The sequence below is a fragment of the Chanos chanos genome, chromosome 2, assembly GCF_902362185.1.
Source record: "Chanos chanos chromosome 2, fChaCha1.1, whole genome shotgun sequence".
NCBI classification, from domain to species: domain Eukaryota; kingdom Metazoa; phylum Chordata; class Actinopteri; order Gonorynchiformes; family Chanidae; genus Chanos; species Chanos chanos.
The window spans coordinates 40,544,339-40,568,688 of NC_044496.1; the positions used below are offsets into that span (position 1 = coordinate 40,544,339).

Below are 24,350 nucleotides of genomic sequence, written 5' to 3' on the forward strand. Positions count from 1 at the left end.
CAGCACAGGGATTTTGACTGAGTGAGTAAATTACATGGCTAATTACTTTCCCCATGTAGCCCACTGAAGCATAGAAGACTCCTGCGGCAGATTCCAACAGCAAAACACACAGGCATACACATGACTACACACACACACACAAGCAATCACACACACATACACACACACATACACACTAAAGTATACTTACAATGTATGTGCAAATGGGACTGAAAGCATATGTTCCACACACATAAAGATGAGTGGCATTCACACGCAGTAGAATCTTTATGTAATTGAAGCAATCAGTCTGGAGAAGAAACAGAAGAGAGAGAAAGAGACGGTCATAAACATGTCAGGCTTAAGAGAGCTCCCCCATAAAAATACACTGTTTCAGAGAGAACGACGAACCATCATACGGAACAAAAATGAAAAAGGCTGATCTGTTTGACCAGGCTTCCCTCTAAACTCATATACACATTACTGGGCAATGTTCCACTTAATAAAAACCATTCCATTTAATGGGTTCATGTGTCTTGTCACCAGTTTTAATAGAATGTGGTGTTTAGTCACAATAAACGGAGCAATGATTCAATAATGATTGGTGTGTCTGATGAATGTTGAGAGCTTTTGAAAGAGAGAGAGAAAAAAAAAATCACTCACCTGCAAATCTTTTCCTTTAAAACTGCACTCCGCACGTTTTCTGTCTGATGTGCCCCACGTCAACTTTAAAAAAAAACAAAAAAAAACAGAAACAACAGTAATCAATTTATCGTGTTGTATATTTGATGAAGAGTTATATTGAACAGGGTTGGGCCATCAACTGTTTCGAAAGGTGTTTGTTTTTTTTGTCATCCATCACTGAAATCCCTATCTCTCAGGCGTACACGCCAAATACATATTTTACTCCTGTTTTTCTGGGAGTGTCACCTTTCAAATGAAAGGGATTGTGAAACCTTTGCTGACTAATGGCCAAAGAAAACACTGATAGCAACAGATTTATCATGCTGTATAACTGGATACACAAACATGCACTCTTGCACACATAAACAAAAATGAACACACTTATAAATACCAAGCATGAACACACACAGATACACTACAGTACTTGCTCATAACAAGGCATACACACACATACACACACATACACACACTCACATTGCGCTGCAGCTTGACTTTGCCAATATCAGTGAGGTTGAGTGCAAAGAGGGCTTCTCTTGCTCCAACGTAAAGCATGTTATCTTCCTTGCTGAGGAGCAGAGAAGTGTAATTGAAGATTCCATCGGCTGAAAACCTCTTGAGTGACCTCTCTATCGAATCTGGAAGGAGCAAAAGGGAGAAGAATGAAGAAAGAAAGAGAATCAAAAGTCCTTATTAAGTCATGTATGTTTTCTCCTAGCAAAGAAATTATGAGTTAATACACAGAAACAGGCAAACTGTCAATGCTGATCTCATGGAGACAAACATGGTGCGCTGTATATACATGTGCATATGTACAGAAAATGATCAGTTTTACACAGAGTATACCAGAACCTTCATGCCAGATAGCTCTGACATGGACAATAAATAGGTAGAGTACACAAGCAACGAACGGCACAAAAATAGGTTCAAACGGGTGCGGAACATGTCTGTGTGTGTGTGTGTGTGTGTGTGTGCAAGAAGGTTCACACGTAGCACTGAGATGTATGTTCATCTCAAAAGCACCACTGCAAGGTGTTATTACTGACAGGGCTCCCTTAGGCTGTTTTTCTGTTGCCATGTCAACCAGTTCACTTCTGCAAGAAAGCCTGTGTTTTTTTTTGTTGTTGTTGTCTTTTACCCAATAGGGGGCGTGTTGTTAAAAGATCAGCTTGGCTCAGCCACAAATTGTGGGTGCAAAGTCATTGGGGTGCTTAGAGTTTAAGGACTTTGTGTTAGTTGACATCGCTCCCTCCCTGTGGATTGACAGTCCTTTGAAAGTCTTCAAACTCGTGTGTCAAATGATTCCATCTCCCATATACAGCACATACAGAAAAGTCCCGCACCTTCATGCCAAATTCCTCAACTCAGCATGCTATAGCTGACAAGACGCCCATAAAGTGATCTCGTCTCCCCTTCACCGTAAACAAAGTTGTGGAATTTGGTGTAAAGAAAAAACATGTTACGAGAAACCATGCATAGTGCTGTCTAAGTTCTCTGTTTGTTTTATTTGCTTTTTGAACTGTCTGAACTCAAGCGCCTTATTATCACATCCCACTTTCTGTAACAGTACACAACCAAGCATACACAGATTTAACAGGGTTTATGGGCTAGGCACAGCTTGGCTTCTTAACCAAACGCCTTCCCGTGTCAAGTCCCTCTACTCCAATCTGTGACCATTTCAAATGACAACATTTTTACTCTGAGATCACACAACAAGCAGTGCATAAAATCGATCCAGTCAATCATGGATGTCTTTGTAAATCAATATAATCTTGATCCAGATATTTTTAAACGGCTGTATTCAAACACACTGTTATTAGCCATGGTTAGTTCCTCTGGACGTGTAGCTTAATTACTGTTCCAAAGGCAAAGCCCTGGACTCTGTGTGGTCTGAGAGCAGTCATATACCAGCTGTCACATTACCAGTTCCTGCTATGTTGCCTTAGAGGATGTGTGTGTGTGTGTGTGTGCAAGTTCTTGCACCCTCCCAAGGGAGCTGGCTCAGTAATAATAGGGCATCATCCCTCTACCAGGGGGCCTTATTACAGCTAAATCTGTCTGCTCCACTCCATGAGGATCCTCTCTCTAAACACCATACATCACCACCAACCTGCCCTGCAGGGGCACTTTTCTCTCTCCCACTTTCTCCCTCTCTCTCTCTCTTTCTCTCCTTTCTACCATTATATTTCTCTCTACACCTTTCAGCACTACCAAACTTGTTCTATTGTGACATCCCTATTCGTTTCTTTCTCGAGTTTTCCCCTCTCTTTCTGTCTCTCTGTGTCCATCTATGTCTCTGCCTCTGTCTCTCTCTCTCTCTCTCTCTTTCTCCCCACTCTGATAATGGAACAAAATGGGATTCCACTTGACACCCATAGCATTTACTTCACAGAGCTTCGGAGATCTTCTAATAGCGATTTAATAGAGGAAAAGACAAAGGGGCAAAGCTGAAAACAAAACAAAGCTTTAGAGGGTTTTTCACCGAGGAGCACCGTTCCCCAATTATTCTCTTGTGTCAAGTCACTGCCGTCATCCTCCCCTCCTACTGCTAACACAATGAGGCAGATAATTGGCTGCCATTAAGCAAAATTCACATGGGCTATGAGCTTTTTCCTTTTTTTTTTTTTTTTTAAATTTTAGGCTGCCTATTTTGTGTCATGTATTAGTCCATTTGTTTAGGATCATCCATTTGCTTTTCTTCTTTTTTTTTTCAAAATTAATTTTTCCACTGAGGTGCATGACTCTGAGAACTTCAGTTCTGCTGAATAATCTCAAAAAATAATTTAAGATATTCATACTTGGCTTTAAAAAAAAATAGCACATTTGTGTTGGCAAACTTATGTTGCAAATGCCGCTGACAAACTCTGCGAGAATGGCGCGTTATTGACATGCAAAACTCGCCCATTTGGGTTGTTCAGGCCCAGACTGTTGTAGAGCTGAGGGATGTTTGGCACACTCTGCAGATGGATGAAGGTGCAGCTGCAATGCAAGCTATAAAACTTTGGAGTACTATAGATGTAGCAGAATGGATTCTATAAAACATCTGCTCTATGGTTTGGAGCAAGTATTAATCAAAAACAGACCAGGTTTCGCTCGAGTTAAGTGAACATAAAAGTTTGTGGCCTCAATCCTTGAACCAAAATCAAAAGTTAAAATAAGTTTATTATTGAAGATTACTCTTCATGTAGTATACCATACACATCCATGTAGCTATAGTGAAAGCAAAGACTGACAGATTTAAAATGTAAGAGAGTTGATAAACTTAGTTAACACACAGACTGTACGTCTGTGCAGGAGCCCAACTCTTCTCACAAACCTTGACTAAGGAATGCTGTCTCAAAACACATTGTTTACATTAGAAAAATCGAGGAGGATGCTTCAGATGAAACATATTTGACATTAAAAGTATCTAGCACTCCAAAGCATTCTTTAAAGGGCAAAAATGTAATAATTTAAAGAAAGAGGAGAGAGAAAGAAGCATGAAAGAATGTAAAAGCTAGCTGTCACTGGCGCAGGCTCCAGCAGGCCCCGCCCCCCTGCAGGTCAAACTAACTGACCCCTCTGTCTTCTTCATCATCTTCCTCTTCCCAGAGACTTACTGTGTGTGACTGAGGGTAGCAGGGCAGCTCCCCCTCAGAGTGTGTGTGTGTGTGGCAGCTTGTGTGTGAGAGTGTGTGTGTGTGTGTTTGTGCGCGTGCGGGTGTGTGTGTGTAAGTGTGCGTGAGTGTGTGTGTAAGTGAGTGTGTGCGCATGTTTTGTGTGCACGTGCATGCGTGCGTGTGTGTGTGTGTATGTGTGTGTGTGTGAGTGTGAGTGTGTGTGTGTGTGTGAGTGTGTGTGAGTGTGAGTGTGAGTGTGTGTGTGTGTGTGAGTGTGTGTGAGTGTGTGTGTGAGTGTGTGTGTGTGTGTCTGCGTATGTGAGGCATTATGATGCTGGTCTCTCTCCCACAGGCCTTTAAAAGTTCACTTCTAGGTGATCTCTGGGGAAAGAGTTTCATCCTGTTTAGACTGAGCACTCAAGAGAGAAAGCGCTGTGAGTGTGTGCTGGAGCCACTGGGTTGTGTGTGTGTGTGTGTGTGTGTGTGTGTGTGTGTGTGCGCGCGTGTGTTTGTGTGTGTGTGTGTGTGCGTGATGCAGTCGTTGTGAGGAGTGGGACTGCTAAGGAGGGTACACATCAGGCACCGTCTCTGGGGTCTAGAGAAGATTAATATATCCTTAGTAGTTTGACGTCACTATGCTGCGCCCCACTAAAACCCTCCTTCTATGTACTGCCAGTCCTAAACACTGCCTGTCACACCCCAGTGCTCACCTGAATCTCTCTCTACCTCTGTTACATGTGTATATGTAATGCCAAATGGAGCGCAGCCACCAAATAATGTCAAAGGCACACTGTGATGTCACGGAAAGTCTCAGGTAAACACAACCGATTTATTCTAGTTGATTCCTCTTCTTTTGAAACTTTGATCCTGATTTATGTCTGAGGAAATGTGTCAGACAGAAAAGAGGAGGTAAATAGTACATTTTGTCTTCACTTTCCTCCTCTCTCTCTCTGGTGTGATTTCGTTGTATACAGAGGCTCTGTTCTCTCCCCTCAGTCTCAGACCGGTGTCAATCACACTCAGAGTCCATTCATCAAATGGTGCTCAAACATGATATGAGCACATCCATGAGCACTGCCAGTCCGCTTCACACACACACACACACACACACACATACACACATCTAACTTCTGTCTTTCCCTCTCTTAACATTCTCTCTTTTACAAGAAAGGGAGAAGAGAAGGGGCAAAGAACATGACTGACAGAGACAGAAAGAGTGAGATGTGTGTGTGTGTGTGTGTGTGTGTGTATGTGTTTGGGAAGGAGAGAGAGAGAACTTCCTTAATGACCCCCAGGCTATGCTCATGCTCAACACTTGTAGCGTTACACACAAAAGGGCATGCACACAGTGAAGGGATGCCGTAACCTCAGGCAGCTGTAAGCAATATGAGATCATTACCGCCATTATGCAATTACATGTCATTTTTGGAGAATGCCACTGCTAAATGGATTGTGATATCCTCTGTGCTCTGCTCGCTAATCCATTTAGGAGGGGGGAATTAATTATGCCAGCTTTTAGAGGAACCTTCAGCGTTTTGTAGAGAGTGGAATTCCCGATGGGTCCCTCCATAGAGAAAGCCCAAAATTAATTAGAAGCGCAGAGTATCCCATGGAAAAAGACTACAAGAGTGTGGAACAATCTGTCCCTTAGTCTGGGAGATCAAAGCCATGTGTTTCGTTTGGCATCTTAGCAGATACAGGCAGCCCATTTAAGTAAATGCCTACTGTTTTTGATGGATATCAGCGTTCAAAGACCCGGTATTCTAAAAGTGAAAAACTTGATTTCCTTCATCTGACACTCCTGTTGTTACGGTCTGCTCAAATAATACAGGAATCATAGAGAGCAGTGGTGACTGATGCTACACTGAAACATGTTATTCTGGGTAATGTTTGATGTTATGTCATGACACAGCACTGGTTACACTTATTCAGGAAATGTCAAACAATGTATTGACGTAAGAGATACGGTTAGTGCAGACCCTAAGATATGAAAACAGGATATAACGGCCCTGTAAATATAGATATCGTATGTCCTGATAGAGACAGATCAATAGAGAGAGAGAGAGAGAGAGAGAGCATACACAGGCAAATGTGTTTACTCTGTTCTGTCGTTTAAGTGTCAATCCAGTGTTTCGTATAAGTGGGAAAAACAATGATGTCATCACCAGATGTCATCAGAATGACATCTCCCACTGAGGTAATGAAATACACTGTCTATTCAAACCGCTTTTTTAATTTGGAGTCTGTCAGTCCAGCAAACAATGTGGACAAATTGAATTTCTTCATCTCTCTCTTTGGCTGTATTTCATCCTCTCATCCCTCCCTCCTTCCCTCTCCACCTGTTTCTTTTCTCCTCTCCCCACAAAACTGTTTTAGAATTCTGATATCACTCCATTACAGGCATGTCCGACGCCCTGTTTTTAGTCTCGGTCCATCCATAAACATGTCCCAGTTTTTCCTCAGAGCCAAGGTCAAAGTCCCACAGCACAAGACCAAGCAGAAGAACAAAAAGACAAAGCTGCGTGGAGGGCATGACGGGCATATGAGCACCGGGCACTGATTCAGTTTACAGATGTTCATCTGCAATGACAGGCAGCCCTCAGTTTCAAGAGTATCCAGTCCTTTCAGTCAGACACACAATCTCCATATTCAAGGCAAATGAAGGGTACCTTGAGAAGAGTGCAGAAGCCTCTGGGACTTATTAAGTCCATTCAAAACACAAATATCTCAGCAACATCTAAGTGCATCCAGATGGTCTAAATCTTTCTTACGTACAAACACTTTTTTCTTCTCCCCCTCCGTCTCTCCTGCTTTCACCTGGTATATTCTTACAGGGGCTTTAAACAATGAGTAGAACTTGGCCTCTTAGAGGGAGAGGTTTATGGTTTCTTTGGGGGGAAAAAACGCATCAGATATTTTCCAATAACTAGAAATACAGTTAAGGCTGTGGATAAGATAGAGAGGGATTGAGTGAATACTGGAGGGAAAGTAGGTTAAGTCAATGAAACTCAGACGCTGTGGTCTGTAAGAAAGTGTTTAAGCTTTGTGAGTGGAATGGAGAGTGAAGCACTTTTTTTTCCACCGTCAGACCAGAAGAAACGGCTTAAATACCGCTCTGATGTTCTGATTTTTAAAACACACCTGTAGAGTCTGTAACCACTCTGAGCCCTAAAACTTGTCATCTGAAGATTCCATCAGCAAGCAGATGTGCTCAGAAAAACAGACACATGCTTGCAGAAACGCTCTCTCTCTCTCTCTCTCACAAACACACACGCATGCGTGCACACACACACACACACACACACGCACACGCACACGCACACGCACACATAACACACGCACACATAACACACACAAACGTATGCATTTAAGCGAATTCATTAATTCATTTGCTCTTCTAACCTGTAATTCGAGGGTTTCTTTTAAAGCTTATGGAGAGACTAAATAGCAAATGGAGCTCTACAGCAACCTACATGTGCTGTCCCTCTCTCTACTCTTCATCTCACCTCACTGTGGTGAAAGTATTCTCCCAGGAGGGGCTGAGGAGAGTACTTGGTCAACACTCCTTCTCCTTCACTTTAGTCCCCTTTTTCATTTCACATAACGCACAAAGTGGAGTGAATAAAAAAAATGCAGCAGATACAGCACAAAGACAAGGAGAGATGAGTACAGCTGGAAAAGCAGTGTAGTGTACTCTGTAGTCCAGCGTTCACGGTGAATGGAATGATACAGAGTATACATTATTTAACAGAGAGAGAGAGACAGAGAGAGCAGTATGAGGCTAAAAGAGGGTTGAGGTAGTGGCTTTGAGAGGGCTCTCTGAGATAGAAGCATCTGGAAAATTTTAAGGCATACAGCCCAGAGGGGAAGATCCACCAGGAGAGTCGTCAGGCAAGCTGTGAGAGATTTGTGTTTGTCTTAAGGAGAGGGACGGGAAGACCCCTCTGTTAGCAGTGAGATGTTAGCACACACAGCGACGGCATATTGGCACGAGCTAATTCCGTGGTGATTGTGCTGGAATTCTGCTCTGGTCAAACATGAGTTTGGCTGAGTAAAACTCAAAAAATGTGTCACTGAAAAAAACAGCCCCTCAGAAAACATGTACAGAGGAAGAAAAGTCTAAAATGCAGTGCCAAACGCAGCAGTTCAGGGGTCAATAAAAAAAATAGATGCATTAATGAGTACTGAAAAATTCACAAGGCACTGAGGTACAATTACAAGTTTCATGAGTACCATAAGAACATTTATTGGGCAAAAGAATCTAATTAAACTTCCCTCCTCACTGGCAAAACTGCCCAAACACCTCCGACCGTTGCGTAACCTCCAATTTCCAAACAGCTTTGTATCTGAGCTAAAATTTTTCTCCCAGGCTGAAACAGTAGCTTGATACAGTGTCCCAACCTCAGAAAGAGGTCAGTGACCAAAGATGTGAACTGCCAAAATATATTTTAGTCACCACACACACACACACAGAGGATACTTTGCCAGCGACACCTCTCACAAACGAAAGTTTTCATACAGCAATATGATACTCAAACACAGACACATACACACCACCATCTTTACTACCATCATCGCCTATAACAATGAGGAAATAGAAATGTACATGATCCTTTTGTAGAGTCTGTCAAGTGTGATTTATGACTTTACACTCAATTCCCTTACAGAGAAAGACTGTTTCAACAGGGGTAAGGTCAAAATCAGTGGCATCAAGATGCAATGAAAACAAAACAGAATGAACCAAAGCGGCAGCAAAAGTCTTTGTCTCTGCATTCTGACAATGAAATGGGCTACGACAATTCTTCATTTAGTTACTATTTACATCCGTACAAAGAGCAACTGTTTAATTGCTGTATGTAAAACAAAGTCCAAAACCAAAGAATCTACACTGTGATAAACATTGTGTCTAATGTCATAAAGCATTTTCTAAAATGTCACGAGCCCTTTTAAAAGATTGTAAATGTGTAAAATGTGACGTCTTATGTGACGTACACATTGTTCATTTTGAATTGCATATCTCTCTCTTGGAATGCAGCGTTTTCCCACTTGCGTTTAGATGTGATACATTAAATATCGGATGACAACATGTATGTAACAAGCCTTTGTGCAAGGCTGGTTTTCCATGCGCATGCATGGAACAAGCATGTCTGAACATTGCAAGATGAAATCCCTCACAGACATGTAGGTCCAAAGGCATGAGCCACACTTCACACACACACACACACACGCACACACACACACGTGTGCACACACAAATATATATATGTATACACACACACAAACATATAGAACGTACATGCATGCCTGGAAGATGTGTTATCACATTTGACAAGACTGTCAGGCCGATTTCTTTCCACGTGAATAATTCCACAAGTCTTTGTAGCATCATATAGGCTAAGGACACCCACCCCCCCCCCCCCCCCCCCCACACACACACATACCCCAACTCCCCCTGACCCCTCCACCACCAGCAGCATGCCCTCTTCAATGCTGGTTTTCCACAACTTCCCAACTTAACAACTGTATAGGTTATTTACCCCTGGGAGTTAGACATCAACCCAGCACTGTACAACACTGCATCCTATAGATCTAACATACAGCAACAGTGGGAATATAAGTTGTCTGATAAGCAAAGATGGCTAGGTTAAAGCAGCTTTAGGCATCTTCTTAAACCACCCTCTAAGCTTGATCTGTGTTAAGGACAGGAACAAAAGAAGAGAGAGAGAGAAAACAGATGTAGTCTGTCCTTTGCTGGACCCCTGATCCCTCCTGATAGGCGCGTAATGAGAAGCAGACGAATATTCGCTCCATAACACACACAAATCCCCATTCATTATTCATGCCAGATTAGCCTCTTCATTAAAGGGGCGGATGCATGGAAGAGAAGGGAGGATAGGGGAGGGGAGGGAAACAGCAGCCAGGAAAATGTTACTGTCGCTCAGCCAGGGCAGGGCCAGCTCTGCCCTTTCTCCTGGAGCTCCACATGAGGGTAAGTGGCTGTCTAAGAGTTGTGAAAACAAAATATGGGGCAAGGGTCCTAGTTCTGTAGCCCCTGCTGTTAATTCTTCTGCATCTAGAAGTGTGTGTGCGTGTGTGTGCGCGCGTGCGTGTGTGTGCGCGCGTGCGTGTGTGTGCGCGCGTGCACGTGTGTGTGCACACTGTAGCTGTGATACGTTAAACACGCTGTGACAAGGAGCCGGTTGTGCAAGAGGCAAGGAAATGTGATCAACAGTGACGTCTCACTAGATAAGCCTCTGGCATAAAGCATCCCTGTCGTCATAATCCCGATTGTTTGTTTTCCAGGAGTGTGTTACAAGCTACTCAGAAGCGCACTCTCACACGCACACACACGCACGCACACACACACACACACGCACGCGCACACACACACGCACGCGCACACACACACACACACACACACAGAGGAGCAGGGACACCTGAGGACGAGTTAATCAACACAAGCTAGAGTGTTGCTCTCTCCCCAGAGAGCTCCTCTCTATGTGAGTCTGTTCCACATCACTGTCCCAGTTTTGTGAACTTTCTTTCGCGTCCCTAAGCCTGAAAAGTCAATGTGACCTGACCAGTTTCTTCTAAGAGCTTTAGTGCACCAGTAAATAGTTATGAGGCTGTAACTTTAAACTTTATGTTGTGAGGGGCGCCAGCGCACCTCCATGTTGCTTTTCAAATGTGTCAGTCCTTAAGTTTGAGACATTTATATGAATTTCTGAAGTCTATATCTGTAAGACTTGCTCTCTCTTTTAGCCAGCCAATCACTTTTTAGGGAACAATATTTGTTTTGAGTAAATGTAAGTCACGTGGTACAAGCAGGAAAGAGTTTATAAAAGGACAAAACGGCAGAGAAGAAAACAACTCACTGACAAAGACAAAAAAAAGTGAATGGGCAGAATTCCTTGTGGTAAAACAGAGATAGTGAAGATGTTCTCTGAATAGACCAATGATGTTTCTCTGAACAGGGTTTCACAGTGAAGAGTCTGGCTCGTGAATCAGTCCGAAAATCAAATATTACTGTTTTTAGGAAAGGAGAAGAGAGGCCTGTGTGAATGACTGTGCGTTTCTGGCAAACATGGCACAGCAGGGTTCTGTGTTTGTGGACTGGCAGGTGAGAGAGATTAACTCTGATTATGCAGGCTGGGCCCTGTTAAGAGATATGAGACAGGCTCAGGCAGGTAGGGCTTAAAACAGGGGGCTTCTCTGACCTATTTTAATCCTTCATTTGGATTTCTGTGGATGATGAAGGGAATTTTTCTTTTTTAAATGGATGCAGATGTATGCAGATGTTCTGACAACACCATTGAAGTGTTGTGTTTTATCCAGCCTATCCAACCTTTTTATTAGAGCCAAAATGTGAATATTTTTCTTCTGTTCCACACACTCATCTCCATAAACCACAATGTTCTTCATCTTTAATGAGTGATGTTGAAAACTGGAATTATGTACCCTAACTTTCCTCTTCTTTAGTGGAAAAATCAGTAAATCATGTCCAATATCAAGGCCAGGACCAGCTGTAGAGCAAAAACAGCCCCATCATGCAATGGTTTTGTTCAATTCCTAGTCTTTTACACACGTGCCACAATACTCCACAAAGATTCAGTGCACGCAGCACTGTTACGGGCCTTTGAATCTGCATTATTTTCATTAGCATGGGTCACAAATGCACCTCATTTTAACTCTTTTGACAGCGTTGTTGATGTGAACACCACAAGTTAGACCTACTAACATTTCATGATATTCAACTTGCCCCTCCCGGTGTAATTATTAGTCACAATGCTGTCACAATGAGGAGGGAAACTGTAAAACTTTCTAGTGTTTACGAGAGACTGTGACACATAGCTTTGGATGAGTGACTCTCCAATGAGCTTGTTCTGACCTGCTCGGGCCTGCTAAGGACATAGTCTAATGAACCTGCCATTCAGAAAGAGGGTCTTAGATTGGCTTTGGCACCATTGTGGATGGAAAGTGGTGAAATGTGGGGACTCAGCTGAATGGATTTAAAAGCACAGGCGGAGAAAGTATCGTGTATCAGTAACAAAGTGGCTCTTGTCTTAATGTACATACAGTGTGTGTGTGTGTATGTATGTGTGTTTTTCTAAGTATCACAAAAAGCTATGTGACTGTAAAAAAACTGAACAGAGAAAGCAGACTTCACACATGGGCAGAGTATTTATGTAAGGCCAGTGCCCCAACGAACAATTTCTGTACTTAAACATCAGAGGTTAAGAAATGAGCAGGTTTCTCTTAGTCTCTCTAGCTATCACCCTTCAGTAAGAGATACTGCAGGGAAACAGACCCAACAATAACATGTGTGAACAGTGAAGAGCCCCTCACAGCACTCAGCACCCTGTGGAAGACAACGCCAGTCCCAAAACACTAAGCTTATTTATAGTGTACCAATGGGGCCGGCTCTCCTGACGCACTTTTCAGTAAATGGATGATCTATATACATGGAATGGTGTGTGGGTGGGGGTTGGGGGGGTGGGGGTCAGGACTAGAGTAAACACGGCTGACTCATTAACTGCGTGCCTTCGGTCTGTTCGGATGGAACTGGAGAAGTGGCGTGTTTACTTCGCCGTACTTGCGTCGCAGGGAATGACTGCAGAGCAATTCTACGGGGAGGCTCTGTTTATACGAGACGTTATGGTAATGCAGGAGGAGCAGTTTGTAAGGACTCGTTCTTACCGTGCGAGAAGCTGAGACGAGGGGTGACGTCATCTTCCAGGACGGACGTTCGGGCAAAGTTCGCCTGTAGGAGAGAGAGGGCCAGGAGAGGGAATAGCCGAACCATGTTTACTGCTCTCCTCATGTCTCTCAGTGAGCTTGTTTCACCTGCTGGGACTTTGTAGAACTCATGAAGAACTTCTTTCCTCTAAATGTTTATTTTTCTCTCCTTTTTCTCTCCTCTTTTCCTGTAGCTCAGATTCTGTGCTCCTCAGTAGACTTTAAGAGGGTAGGGGGGTGGACACAGAGTTGGGAGTGATTCTGTGCTGCAGAGGAGGATGAGGCCAGTTCACAGCACTGACCTTACATGTGAAAACAAATTTCTTCGAACAGCAAGCCTGCTCCACTCAGTCTCCATATGACTGTACAAGCTGTCTACTCCAGAGGATCCTCAGAAACCTGTTCAAAGACAAACGAAGCAAAATAACGTTAATTCAAGTCACGTTTGTCGCTTTTTAAAGTTGCTCCATCAGAACAGAAACCAAATTTCTGATGAACTTTTGTGAATGCCTATGGTTTTGAAAAGAATATTCAGGATACTAAGCACTTGTATTTTACAACATGGTTTCTTCAGCACCAATTTTACTAAAGAAGCCAGTTCAGCTGGACAAAAACATGCATGAAATTCAATCTCTTCCTGATAACATTCACTATAGTTGACAGAAAAAGAAAAGAAGGGAAAAAACACCTTTTTATTTATAACTCTGATCTTACTATCCATAAATGTCGTAGTTAAGTATGTTGGTCCTGATGGACCAGACTTGGACTTTGTTTGAGTTTCTGTGGAAAGAGCTAAAGAGGAAACTGATCCTTTAGACAATGATACACAAAATGTGAGCAGTCTTCTGGACCCGCGGGGTGTACGATCAGGTTGTAGGAAGTTTGTCACAGAACACCATTCAGCCTCTGAACTGTTGTTTGTGTGTGTGTGTGTGTGTGATGTATCTGACACTGGTAAGGCATTAATGGAAGATGCCTTAGAAGCAGTTTCGTTTCGTAGGCAACACACCTGAGTGAAGTGGAGGTGTGTCCGTCTTAGATTACGGCTCACATTTCCGTGATAACCTTTGCTCCGTCAGACCAGACACACACTCTGTTCCCTTCAGTTCACACTGTCTAGAACATCTAACCATAGTCTGAGGCATTATTTATTGCACTGATCTGACAATTAAACTGATAATTACATAATGTAGAATATACACAATATAACAGGCCAATTTCCTGGAGAAGGATCAAGACAAGTTCTGGACCGTATTGCTTTTCATTGGAGAACTGCCATTCAGAATTCACTTCAGTTCAACACCAGACATAATCTTCAGGTCTGTGTTTCCTCAATCTTTAGGTAAACAATTTAAACTTATAAAGGAGATTCACTTCATCCCAGTATGAATGACAAACCATGTGAACGTATAAAGACCTAACTGTGAAGCAAAATAAATGGGCTGTGAACAATTTGAACAGAATAGTAATGAATAAAGGTTTTATTATAACGCCTGCCATAAATGAACCAACCCAGTTTCCATTTATGCACATCAATGGAATGGCATTAAAGTGGTTTTGATTGTCACAAGCAATTAAAACTGTGATTTTGATTGCTACGGGATAAATTCAGTTAAATCCCCTTACAGATAATCCAAAATGTAAATGCTGACGACTCCATGATGGTTTTTATAGCTTTCTAAGGATTAAACTGACCTAACCACTAAAAGATACAGCTGAGTTATCTGGTGGTTCTAGTCCTCTTATTTCCCATGTTACTATCCGAGCATGCCTGAAGAATCAAAGTTTTAATAAAAATGTTATTACGAAAAGGGAATATTTTGATAACTCTTTGTACTTCTAAAGTGTTCTGAAGACATCCCTGCCCCCAAAGCAACACACACTATGACGTGGATTCTCTTCATATGAAGCCTTTTTCCCCCCCAAAAGAAACATTTTCTTTTGAGGAAAAAGCCACCCTGTAATCCATTGCAGCATGTAATTTTTATGAACTACATTCAGAACTACCCACACTTCAAGCTTCTGAAGTTGAGTCAACATTTTGAAGATGTATAAGACTCCCCTACAGGAGTTCATTCTGTCCATACTAAGCAGACACGAGGCTTGACTGTCATATTACAAAGACAAAGTTTTGTGTGTAGTCTTAGAAAAAACAAAAACAAAACAACAACAAAAAAAAAACGGTAATTGTATAACAGCTCATAATGGAATAGTACTTTATATGCAAATAGAAAGACAAATTATTCAAGTTCTTTTTACTTGTGGTTGTCTAGTTTGTCAATGTTTCTGTAAAACTTTCTTATTCTCTCACAGGGACAATAGAAGCTCTGTTTCCAAGAGCTTTTGAATAATAGATGATACATACGCACAAGAAAAAAAGAAACCTTCAGGTTATGAAACTCTTCACGAAACAATCTATATTTATGACATAGAGACCATTTGAAGGTGAGTTTTTTCCCATACAGACATGAAAAATGCACTGCAAGGATCAGATTAGGTGACAGATCACAAGAAGCGACCTGCCTGTGATGAATGTCAAATAAAGAGGATTGAATGGGGGGGGCTGTCATTGTCAGCGTGACTTTGACTCAGCTTTATACTGTATTATATGATGACAGTTTATGAAACAGTCCTAGAATACATGTTTGTGACGTTTGTATACAGTGGCTTATGTGATGTTTCATATAAATCTACACAAAGTGGGAAAATACACTTTACCAGAACACAGATTATTTTACACTGGAAGAAATTAAGTAACAGTAAAGCTATCCTTAAGAGAATTTATGTTTTAATATAGTCGCTTTAAGAAGGCAGTTCATATATCAAAGCTACTTTGCAAGGAAGAGTGGAATCCAGAGAGGACATAATGTTGCTGCTATATCTGCTACTCTACAAGATCACCCCTTAATACTGAAAACATTGCAAAGAACTGAATTTAGTTGAACTACCAGCGAGATACCAAAAAAAATGAAGGTCATTTACAAAATAAAGTACGTTTACTAAAGCTACTCCCTAACACTGGTCAGTTTATGATGCGTGCAAAATAAGTGTAATTTACCCTGCGTGTGTGTCCTCAAGTTTCAACCATCTTACCTCAGACTACTGTTTACAAGGTCACACTTCCCTCCCACTGGCCATATGCATGGGGTGGAACGTGCCGTGTGCTGGTCAAGGCCACGTACTGGGCCATATTGGTGGAGGAGGTTTGCGACAAGCATCATTAGTCCTCTTTCTGAGAGGCAAATTGGAGTCATGTCCCAACTGAGAACATGTGGAAACACAAATAACGAAAGCGTGCCATCAGTAAAAGCACAATGTACTGTTTGGATCGATTTTGTCGGTTGGGTCGTCATGGCAAGTTGGTTGCTATTGGCTTTGACGTACTAGCAGATCCGTAACGATTAGTTTGGCTCATAATTGTGATAATAACAACAGATGACCCCGCAGTTTGCCTTAACGCTGATAGTGTAACCACAGATAGTGTGCCATATTGCTGAAAGCCATTTCAACTGTGAAAAGATGTCACATGTGCTAAAGGGGGCTGAGAGATGAATTTAAGAAGTACAGTTTGGAACTAGGCCTGAATGCCTGACTGAGTGAGCAAAAGCCTCTCTGCGTGTTGTCACTGAGATTTGTAAGCAATCCCTACACACACATACACACAGACACACACACACACACACACACACACACACACACACACACACACAGCACCTTTCTCTGTGCCATTCTCTATGCCTTTCTCTAATCTTTTTAGCATGAATCATCTCATTGTCTAACTAATTTCCCTTTCAGACATTCACTATGATGAATGGCTATACACTCAGCAGGATCCTGATGCCATAGACCTTGGTGAACAAACACGATAGCTGTCCATTAATTATTCAGTTTTAAGCTGTCTTTTTCAGTCAGCTCTCTTTGAGTCAGCTCTCTTGTGCCCTGAACAACTGGTCTCTCTAGCTTTGACTTGATCAGTGTCAGCTACACTGTGTAAACTTCTGGAAGCTTCTTGCTGTTCCAGAGTTTGGATTACATCTCCAGAGCTCTATCTGAAGGATCAAACTTCTGTCAGTGACATAGAACAATAAATGATGGCAACTTGACGAGAAAATTGGATAAAGACGACAAATATTCAACAAATGTTTCAGAGTCAAAACAAAACCAGACCCACTATCCTCAGTTGTTTAAGAGTTTTCTTGCCCCAATTCACTCTCTCTCACTGAACACTGGAGAGTTTAGAGTCACACAGTCTCCACGGGAGAGTCCAGAAAGCAACAGTGTTTTTAAGAGTCCAAATGGAAATAACAATATTCCAAAAACTGATGACATTAGTCTTTTCCAGGCTGGTGAAGTCAGAGTGTGAGGCAGAATTCTCTCTGGCTGATCAATCAGAGTTAAATATTAGCTTAAGCAAGCAGTCAATAATGAGCAACGTTTAAAAGTCAGACAGTATGCAAGCAAAAGTATGGCTTTAAATTAAGGACACAATAACACTGGAGCCGTAACAAACATATAACTTCAAACTACTTCTTCTGTGTGAGAGACAAGGTTAAAAGCACAATATTGCAAACCTTGAAGTGGCCAAATTCTGGACTATAATCAGTATTGTGATAAGATATCAGGTGGTTTATCCCAGTGGACTGAAGTCTCGCAATTGCAGCAGATGTCATTTCCTGTCTGTCACAAAAATAGCTGTGCCCGTGCTATTGCAACAGGTGCCCTGACTATCAGATGTGCCATTTGAGATGAATGAGATGAGGAGAAGGAGGGTGTTGGGGGGGAGGGGGGGTGACTTGTTATTTTCTCCAGTCGGGTTTGAAATTGTGTTCTACTGATTGATAAATAACACTTTCCACCTTCCTGGTGCATGCGTCATCCATACAGACACCTGTAAACACAGGCTGCAGGACACCTGCATCGTTTAGCCCTCGGTGGTGGGCCTCTGTGAGCTCCCACTCACAGCTGTGGCCCCCTGCCCTTTAACATTCTCTCACCTCAACCCCACCTTCCTCTTCCTCACCTCCTTTTCTAAACGAGGCTCAGATGTGTGAAGACGCAGATGTGTCATCAGTCCTTGGATGTGGAGGGATTTCACACACACACACACACACATGCAGCCTGAACCGATGACTCACAGCCCTTAAAATGACGATGTTGAAACTGTCCAGCACAGTCACTGTACAGTCTTCCCGGTCCACAGATACCACTGAGATGGAGAGAAAGAGATAAGAGCTACGACAGTAATTCTTGCCCCATCCACTGTGACAGTGAACAGTGACTAAGTCACGCAACTAAAGCATTTCAACAACTCATGAGATATTGGCCCATAGCTCTTGCTTACATGACTGCTGCTATTGCAGAGAAAGAGAAAGAGAGAAAGAGAGAGAGAGAGAGAGAGAGAAAGAAACATCTTCTTCCTGGGGATTCTTTAGTTTCTGTACTCTTTAATAACTCTGATTAAGGGACTGTAAAATGTTCCCCATTCTTTCGTCTCTCAACACTGCTCCTGGGGCCCAGCTTTGAGTAATTAATGGTCCATTCCTTCCTGGGTGATCTGGCCGGCACTAATTATATCCATATGCTATTTCAAAGATTTTTAAGTGCCTAATTAAAATCTTATTAAACAGTAGAATCAAAATGGAAGACTTCATGAGCTAAGGAAGATTTTCTTTTATTATTATTGCCATTCCGTTCTCCTTCAAGTGCCTTCAACCATTGAAAAAGTTTGCCCAGCATCTTAATGAATTTCATCACAATGACTTTCCAGCCGAAAAGTTTCAAAATATTATCATAATGACATGCATGACCTTAATGGCAGATAAATGTAAAATATGGCCGTGAAACCAAACAAGATTTTTTTTTATCACTTCTGTCTTTTAAAACCTAATGACTTTCACTGTGCAGGCTCTCAGATGTGCAAATATAAGTGGTATTCAATTTCATTCCTTTTTCTCCTCGCGGTAAAAATTTACATAACAGATGTGCGTGGAGCCAGCGGATGAAATGCAAAATAGCAGCACATCGAAACCAGACCTGCTATTCCACTGGGTCCAAGGAGGACCAAAGAAGACCAGGAGGGACTTCAATTTTAACTCCCATTGGATTTGAGGGGTGGGGGGAGGATACTGATTGATACTACAGAGGAAAAAGGTTGTCACCTGATCCATCCGAAAGGTCCAGGAGATTTTTGTCATTTCTGTTAAAGTTATCTGCTGTGAAGTAATAGGATCAAAGTTGTCCACGTGACTTCCCTTTGCCCTGAATCAGTGCCTCTTCAAGTCCCAGTGCTGAGTCATGACTTATTAAGCACTGGTTAGTACTCTAGTCTCTCTTTTAATCTCATGTGAGGGTATTAGTCCCCCCCCCCCCCCCCCCATAAAAAAATGAAACACCCACTTTTACCTGTCTCATTATAATCTTGACTGGGACTTTCCATTCAAAATAAATACATGAATGCATGGCATTATAAAGGGAAATGTGATGATACTGTGAAACCAGGAACTAAAGTTGTAGGTCACGTAAGCAAGATTTTAAAAAGGTGTTGTCACAGTATCAATAGTGTTGTAAACATTTTGGATAGATCAGTAATACTGCCTTACAACAGTGTGGATATGATCAAATAAAACTCTTCACTGTGATATTTTCACCATACCTAGTACTTTTGAGCCTGTGTATGATAGAAAGAGTAATGTTTGGATATTCTGAGACTGCTATGTGAAGCAGAGTTGGCAGTAAGTTTCTTTCAGCCTCTCTCTCTCTCTCTAGCAGTCCCTCTGCAGGTTTTTCCTGGCCCTCAGTCAAACCCCTCCTGTCAAAACACATCAGACTGGATCTTAAATGGGATTAAAACCTTGCATGTGTTGTCACGTGCAAACTTTCATACCACTATGAACATTAATATACTAGGGGGAAAGCCTGAGGAGAGAGCACAAGGGACAATTTTCGGTCACTTGTTCTTTGTGCAAAGTCATGTAAATGGATACACCTTAGGGAAGGATCCCATTTGTTTTCATGGAGCAGTTGAGCTCTCTCTGTCACACCCATAATTGTGTGAAGAAAGTATCAACGCCGCTATTTTTCCTCTTCCTCTTCTTCTCCTTTTTTTCAGTATGTAAAGTCTTTTGTCTTACTGTACAGTGAAGCATTCAAGATGACACAGTTATTTTTGAACTTACTGAATAAAAAACCAAACATTTTTTCACATTAACTGATTTTTGTACCATGGGAATAGTTTATCACATCACCAGCTATTGATCGCCAGCTTGCGGGTGGGTGGACAAAGACAGCAAGTTAAGACTGATCCATACAAGAAATAATTATACCAATTAAAGATGTCCAAGTGATTCTCACAAAAGGTACCCAAAAATTCAGCCAACACTTGCAGGAACGCCATACCCCTTATAAACTTAAGACAATTCCTTGCATTTCAGTGCAAAATACAGAGTGGCTATTTTGTCAACAGTAAATGCTTACCCCTCGGGACTGCTCGCATAAAAACATCTTCAGTAAGTAATTATTTAAGTAAATAATGCACACTGATATTTTCTTTGATATACACAAAGAGCAGGATACAACTATACTGTTTATAAGTGTGTAAATCCACTGTGTTTGTTCAGTGAGATTCAAAGGAACAGATCCTGAGTAAGCTTTCACAGTAATCTTCCATCTTTCTTTTTCATCTCTGAATATTGATCATGTCTGCGCAGATTCCTTTAAGGTGATTCTGATACCGTGCGATTAATGAAAATCTCTGAAAACTGTCAAAGGATATATTCTTCTCCCCCAAAAAGTGTTACTTTGAAATGGTGCAAACCATGGCTTTCATCGTATTTTGTCGCTTTAGTCATCTGTCTCTTCGGATCAAATATTAGGCTATATTTCTAAATAATCCACAAAACACACCTCACAATGACATAGGCTAATTCTGAAAACTTATTTGAGCAACCGTGCATCTAAATGACAGCACAGCCCCAGAGTGTGATTCTCTTAGTGCTAAAATCGTAATGAACAGTTGTTGATAAATCAGACCTCTTGTCCTAAAAGAATCTCAGCAGATTACACATTCCCCCGCAACGGAACGCTCTCAATACCACTCTACAAACAGTCTGAGCAATTACCGTGTCAGCGGCGTTTTGAAAACAGCAATGGGACGAAAGATAAGTGCTGGGAGTGCAGGGGTTCGGCGCAGTGGAATATCTGTCTTTGGTCCAACCTAACCTAATACGGAAAGAAATGGGCTTTTACTTGTAATAACGTGTTCAGGGCTAAACGTGCGATGCACGGATGGTGAGAATATAAAGTCGCCTGTGCTTATTTCCCTGTCGTTATAATGTAAATAACATTCAGGAATATGTCCTCGGGGCTCCAATAATGGATACCCTGGGGGCATTTCATTCATCTGATCCAAAGGAAAATCTGGTGTAATTAGACCAACATACCAGTCCAGAGGTCTGCCAGCAGCCGCGATATCCCATTGAAGTCACTATTCCAAACAGTGCAGAGTGTGCAATTAGTGTCCCTTACCCCCACCCCCGCGCGCTCATACACCGTCTAACAAATTGCTTGTCAAATTGCTTATTACTTTAAAGGAAAAGGTTGAAATGTGTACTAACTTCTGAATTATCTGACTATCCAGAAATGCAAATGGCTCCAGTGCATTTTTCTGAGGGAATTTAGTTCTGGCGGGATTTCATTTCAGCAGAATCACATCCAAACTGTTAAATTCTTCGCAGTTCAGTTTGGATGATCAATGATCAGACAGAATTGTATTCTTATGGTTTTTCCTGATGAAAATAAAACCGTACTGGCTCAATAAAGACAAATTCTGCTTCGAAAAATATGCACTGGAAAAAGCCAGAGATATCTCTAACTTTTTACATGTCTGTTAAGAGAATTAAACTCGGGCTCCTGTGTGAAATGGATGATGTTGCGTGACACAGGTGAAGAGTTGTAAAAGTAGCCAAAGTGGAAAGTAGGTCACAGTCTGTTGTACCGTTTGCCCCCGTTCTAAGTGTTTCCAATTGTTCTGGCTTATCCGCACATCGCTGGCTGTTTGTATTTGCTGTGTGGGCAATATTAGCCTGATAGGCTAAGTTTTGATAAGCTAGCTATAGTCTGTGGAGCTTGGCGTTTCACTAGTTCCTGTTATGATTAAACTGTTAACACTAATATAATGGACCTGTACTTTGTGCAAAACACCCCACACATTAAAACGGGGAAAATAAATCTAGCTATTTTCACATGGGAAAAAAAAATTTAACATGAAAATGACTAATAACAAAAACATTTGTAGTGAAAACAACTCAAGTGGGGTTTAGAATCATTCAGTGAAAGATACGCTGCATAAAAATGGCTTGTCTCTGTTTTAATCTCAGTATCTTTTTTTTTTTTAAAGAGAATTCCCCATGAAAACATTGACTGGACTCTCTCATTTTACTGAATGCGCTGGATCATTTTACTTGGCCTGGTAGGAAAGCAGATGCAAGCTCACATTCTAGCTTATGTATATATGCACACACTCATGAACTGAAAAGCCATCGGTAGGTTTCAAAGCCGGAGGAGCCTGCACGGACAATATAGCTTGCTTCATGTCAAACACCTCAGCGAACTGGAATGCATTCATAGCTCGCTTTTGCTTTATCCATTTCTGTATCATTAAACATGGTATGCATGCATTCAGGGGTGTAAACAAAGCGATGTGTCCATCTGCTATTGATCTCCAGCAGGGAGAGAATTTACACATACCCATAGTTCAGAGAGGCTGAGACAGATGCTTAGAGTGCTGGGGAGTGTGCTAAAGCCATCAATCACGCCAAAAGGGCCAATAAAAGAGCATGTGTACCAGCATCTTCACCACACCCACCCGCCGACCCCCCCCCCCCCCTTCCTAATACCCATTAATATCTCTTCCTTCACCTACCAGTCTTTCACAGTAAGACAGATTCCTTCTGGATTTTTTGTTCCTTGTCTCAGTCTCATCGACAGATGCTAGTGTATAAGCCAACCTGTAATGAGTCTCTAAACCTTCCCCCTAGTAGTAGCCCTACACACCTTTCCCTCTGGGTGTGTCTGTGGTAGGCAACTCCTAGTACCACTCCAAACTCTCACTCAGCAGCTATCATTGACACATCACAACCTGTTCAGCCATTAAACATCTGTCAAGAGAAAATGTCCAGTGAACTGCCTATATTCATGTTATCTCTGACAATTCCCTCCTTTAATATCAAGTGTCCTTCTAAAACACGTCATTCTCAATGAATGAATAAATACAACAATGAATGTCTGAAACACACAAAATAACTGATCCTACTAAGCTGATGGTGACAGTATCAAAAAGTCTAAAAGAACAGTAATACAGTGGTTCTAATACCAGGGCAGAGAAAAGGCAACTGCAGGATATAATGATGTATAAAAAAAACTTACTAGAGACTCTCCCTGTCCTGCAGCCTGATTTAAGCTTTGCACTTTCATTTGCCCTCGTAACACCCAGCCAATGTTTAATTAGTCCTCAAATTTTCACATCTTGTCCTCCAACTAGGCCATGAGTATTCGCAGCTTGTCAGTACAAGCAACACTTATAGTGTGGATGGGGGACACTGACCTTTCTTCTCAAAGCTGCAGGCATTGTTTTCCAACAACTCAAAAGACAAATTACACTAATGTGCAAATGTAGCAAGTATGTATATCAAAGGATTTGTGAAGAGGTCTGATTTCCACGTCTATTTGAGAGCTTTGAACAAAGTAATGACCGGCTAGGTGGTCACTCAGCTGCCTCGGAGGGAACACAAGGTTGCATCTCAGTCTTAATCGTGAGGGGGAAATGCAAGGATAAGACACAGGAGTGTAGAACAAACGCCGCAGCATTTCAGTGGTGTCTCTTACACTGCAGTCATTCTGTGCTCAGCATTAGAACAGCGCTCTCTCTCTCTCTCTTTCTCTCTTTCTCTCTCTTTCTCTCTCTCTCTCTCTCATGTTTCTGTGACCAAACTGATGAAATGCACTCTCAGCTTTCAGAGGCCAAAAATCTAAATACCTATTACAGCACAAAGATTGAATCTTTGATTCTGTTCCCTTTTTTTTTTTTTTAAATAAAGATAGCATGCTCACAAAATCTATCTGTGGCACTATGCAAATGAAAACTCCCTTATCCAGAAGTACCACAAACCACCATAATTTGCTGATGCCTGTGAATCTCTCACTCTGAAAGAAAATGGAAAAAAAAAAACTTGAGATGTATGGGATAATTATCCCACCCTTATCAGACCAAGATGATTAGTTGCATACCTCCCACACACAACCCCCCGGTGGATGAGCATAGAGAGCTGGTAGTGATTGAATAGAATACGATTTATTCCC

At 41.8% G+C, this 24,350-nt stretch overlaps 1 protein-coding gene across 1 annotated transcript in view; it reads right to left on the bottom strand.

Moving 5' to 3' along the window:
• Positions 1–24,350, bottom strand: part of sema4ba (sema domain, immunoglobulin domain (Ig), transmembrane domain (TM) and short cytoplasmic domain, (semaphorin) 4Ba) — a 45,716-nt gene that overhangs the window by 14,100 nt on the left and 7,266 nt on the right. Inside the window, exons 2-5 of the mRNA XM_030794216.1 lie at positions 12,957–13,394; positions 1,138–1,298; positions 643–705; positions 191–289 (exon numbers count right to left, since the gene is read on the bottom strand). Coding sequence (XP_030650076.1) covers positions 191–289; positions 643–705; positions 1,138–1,298; positions 12,957–13,080 — 447 coding nt within the window. The 5' untranslated portion in view covers positions 13,081–13,394. The remainder of the gene's footprint in view (positions 1–190; positions 290–642; positions 706–1,137; positions 1,299–12,956; positions 13,395–24,350) is intronic.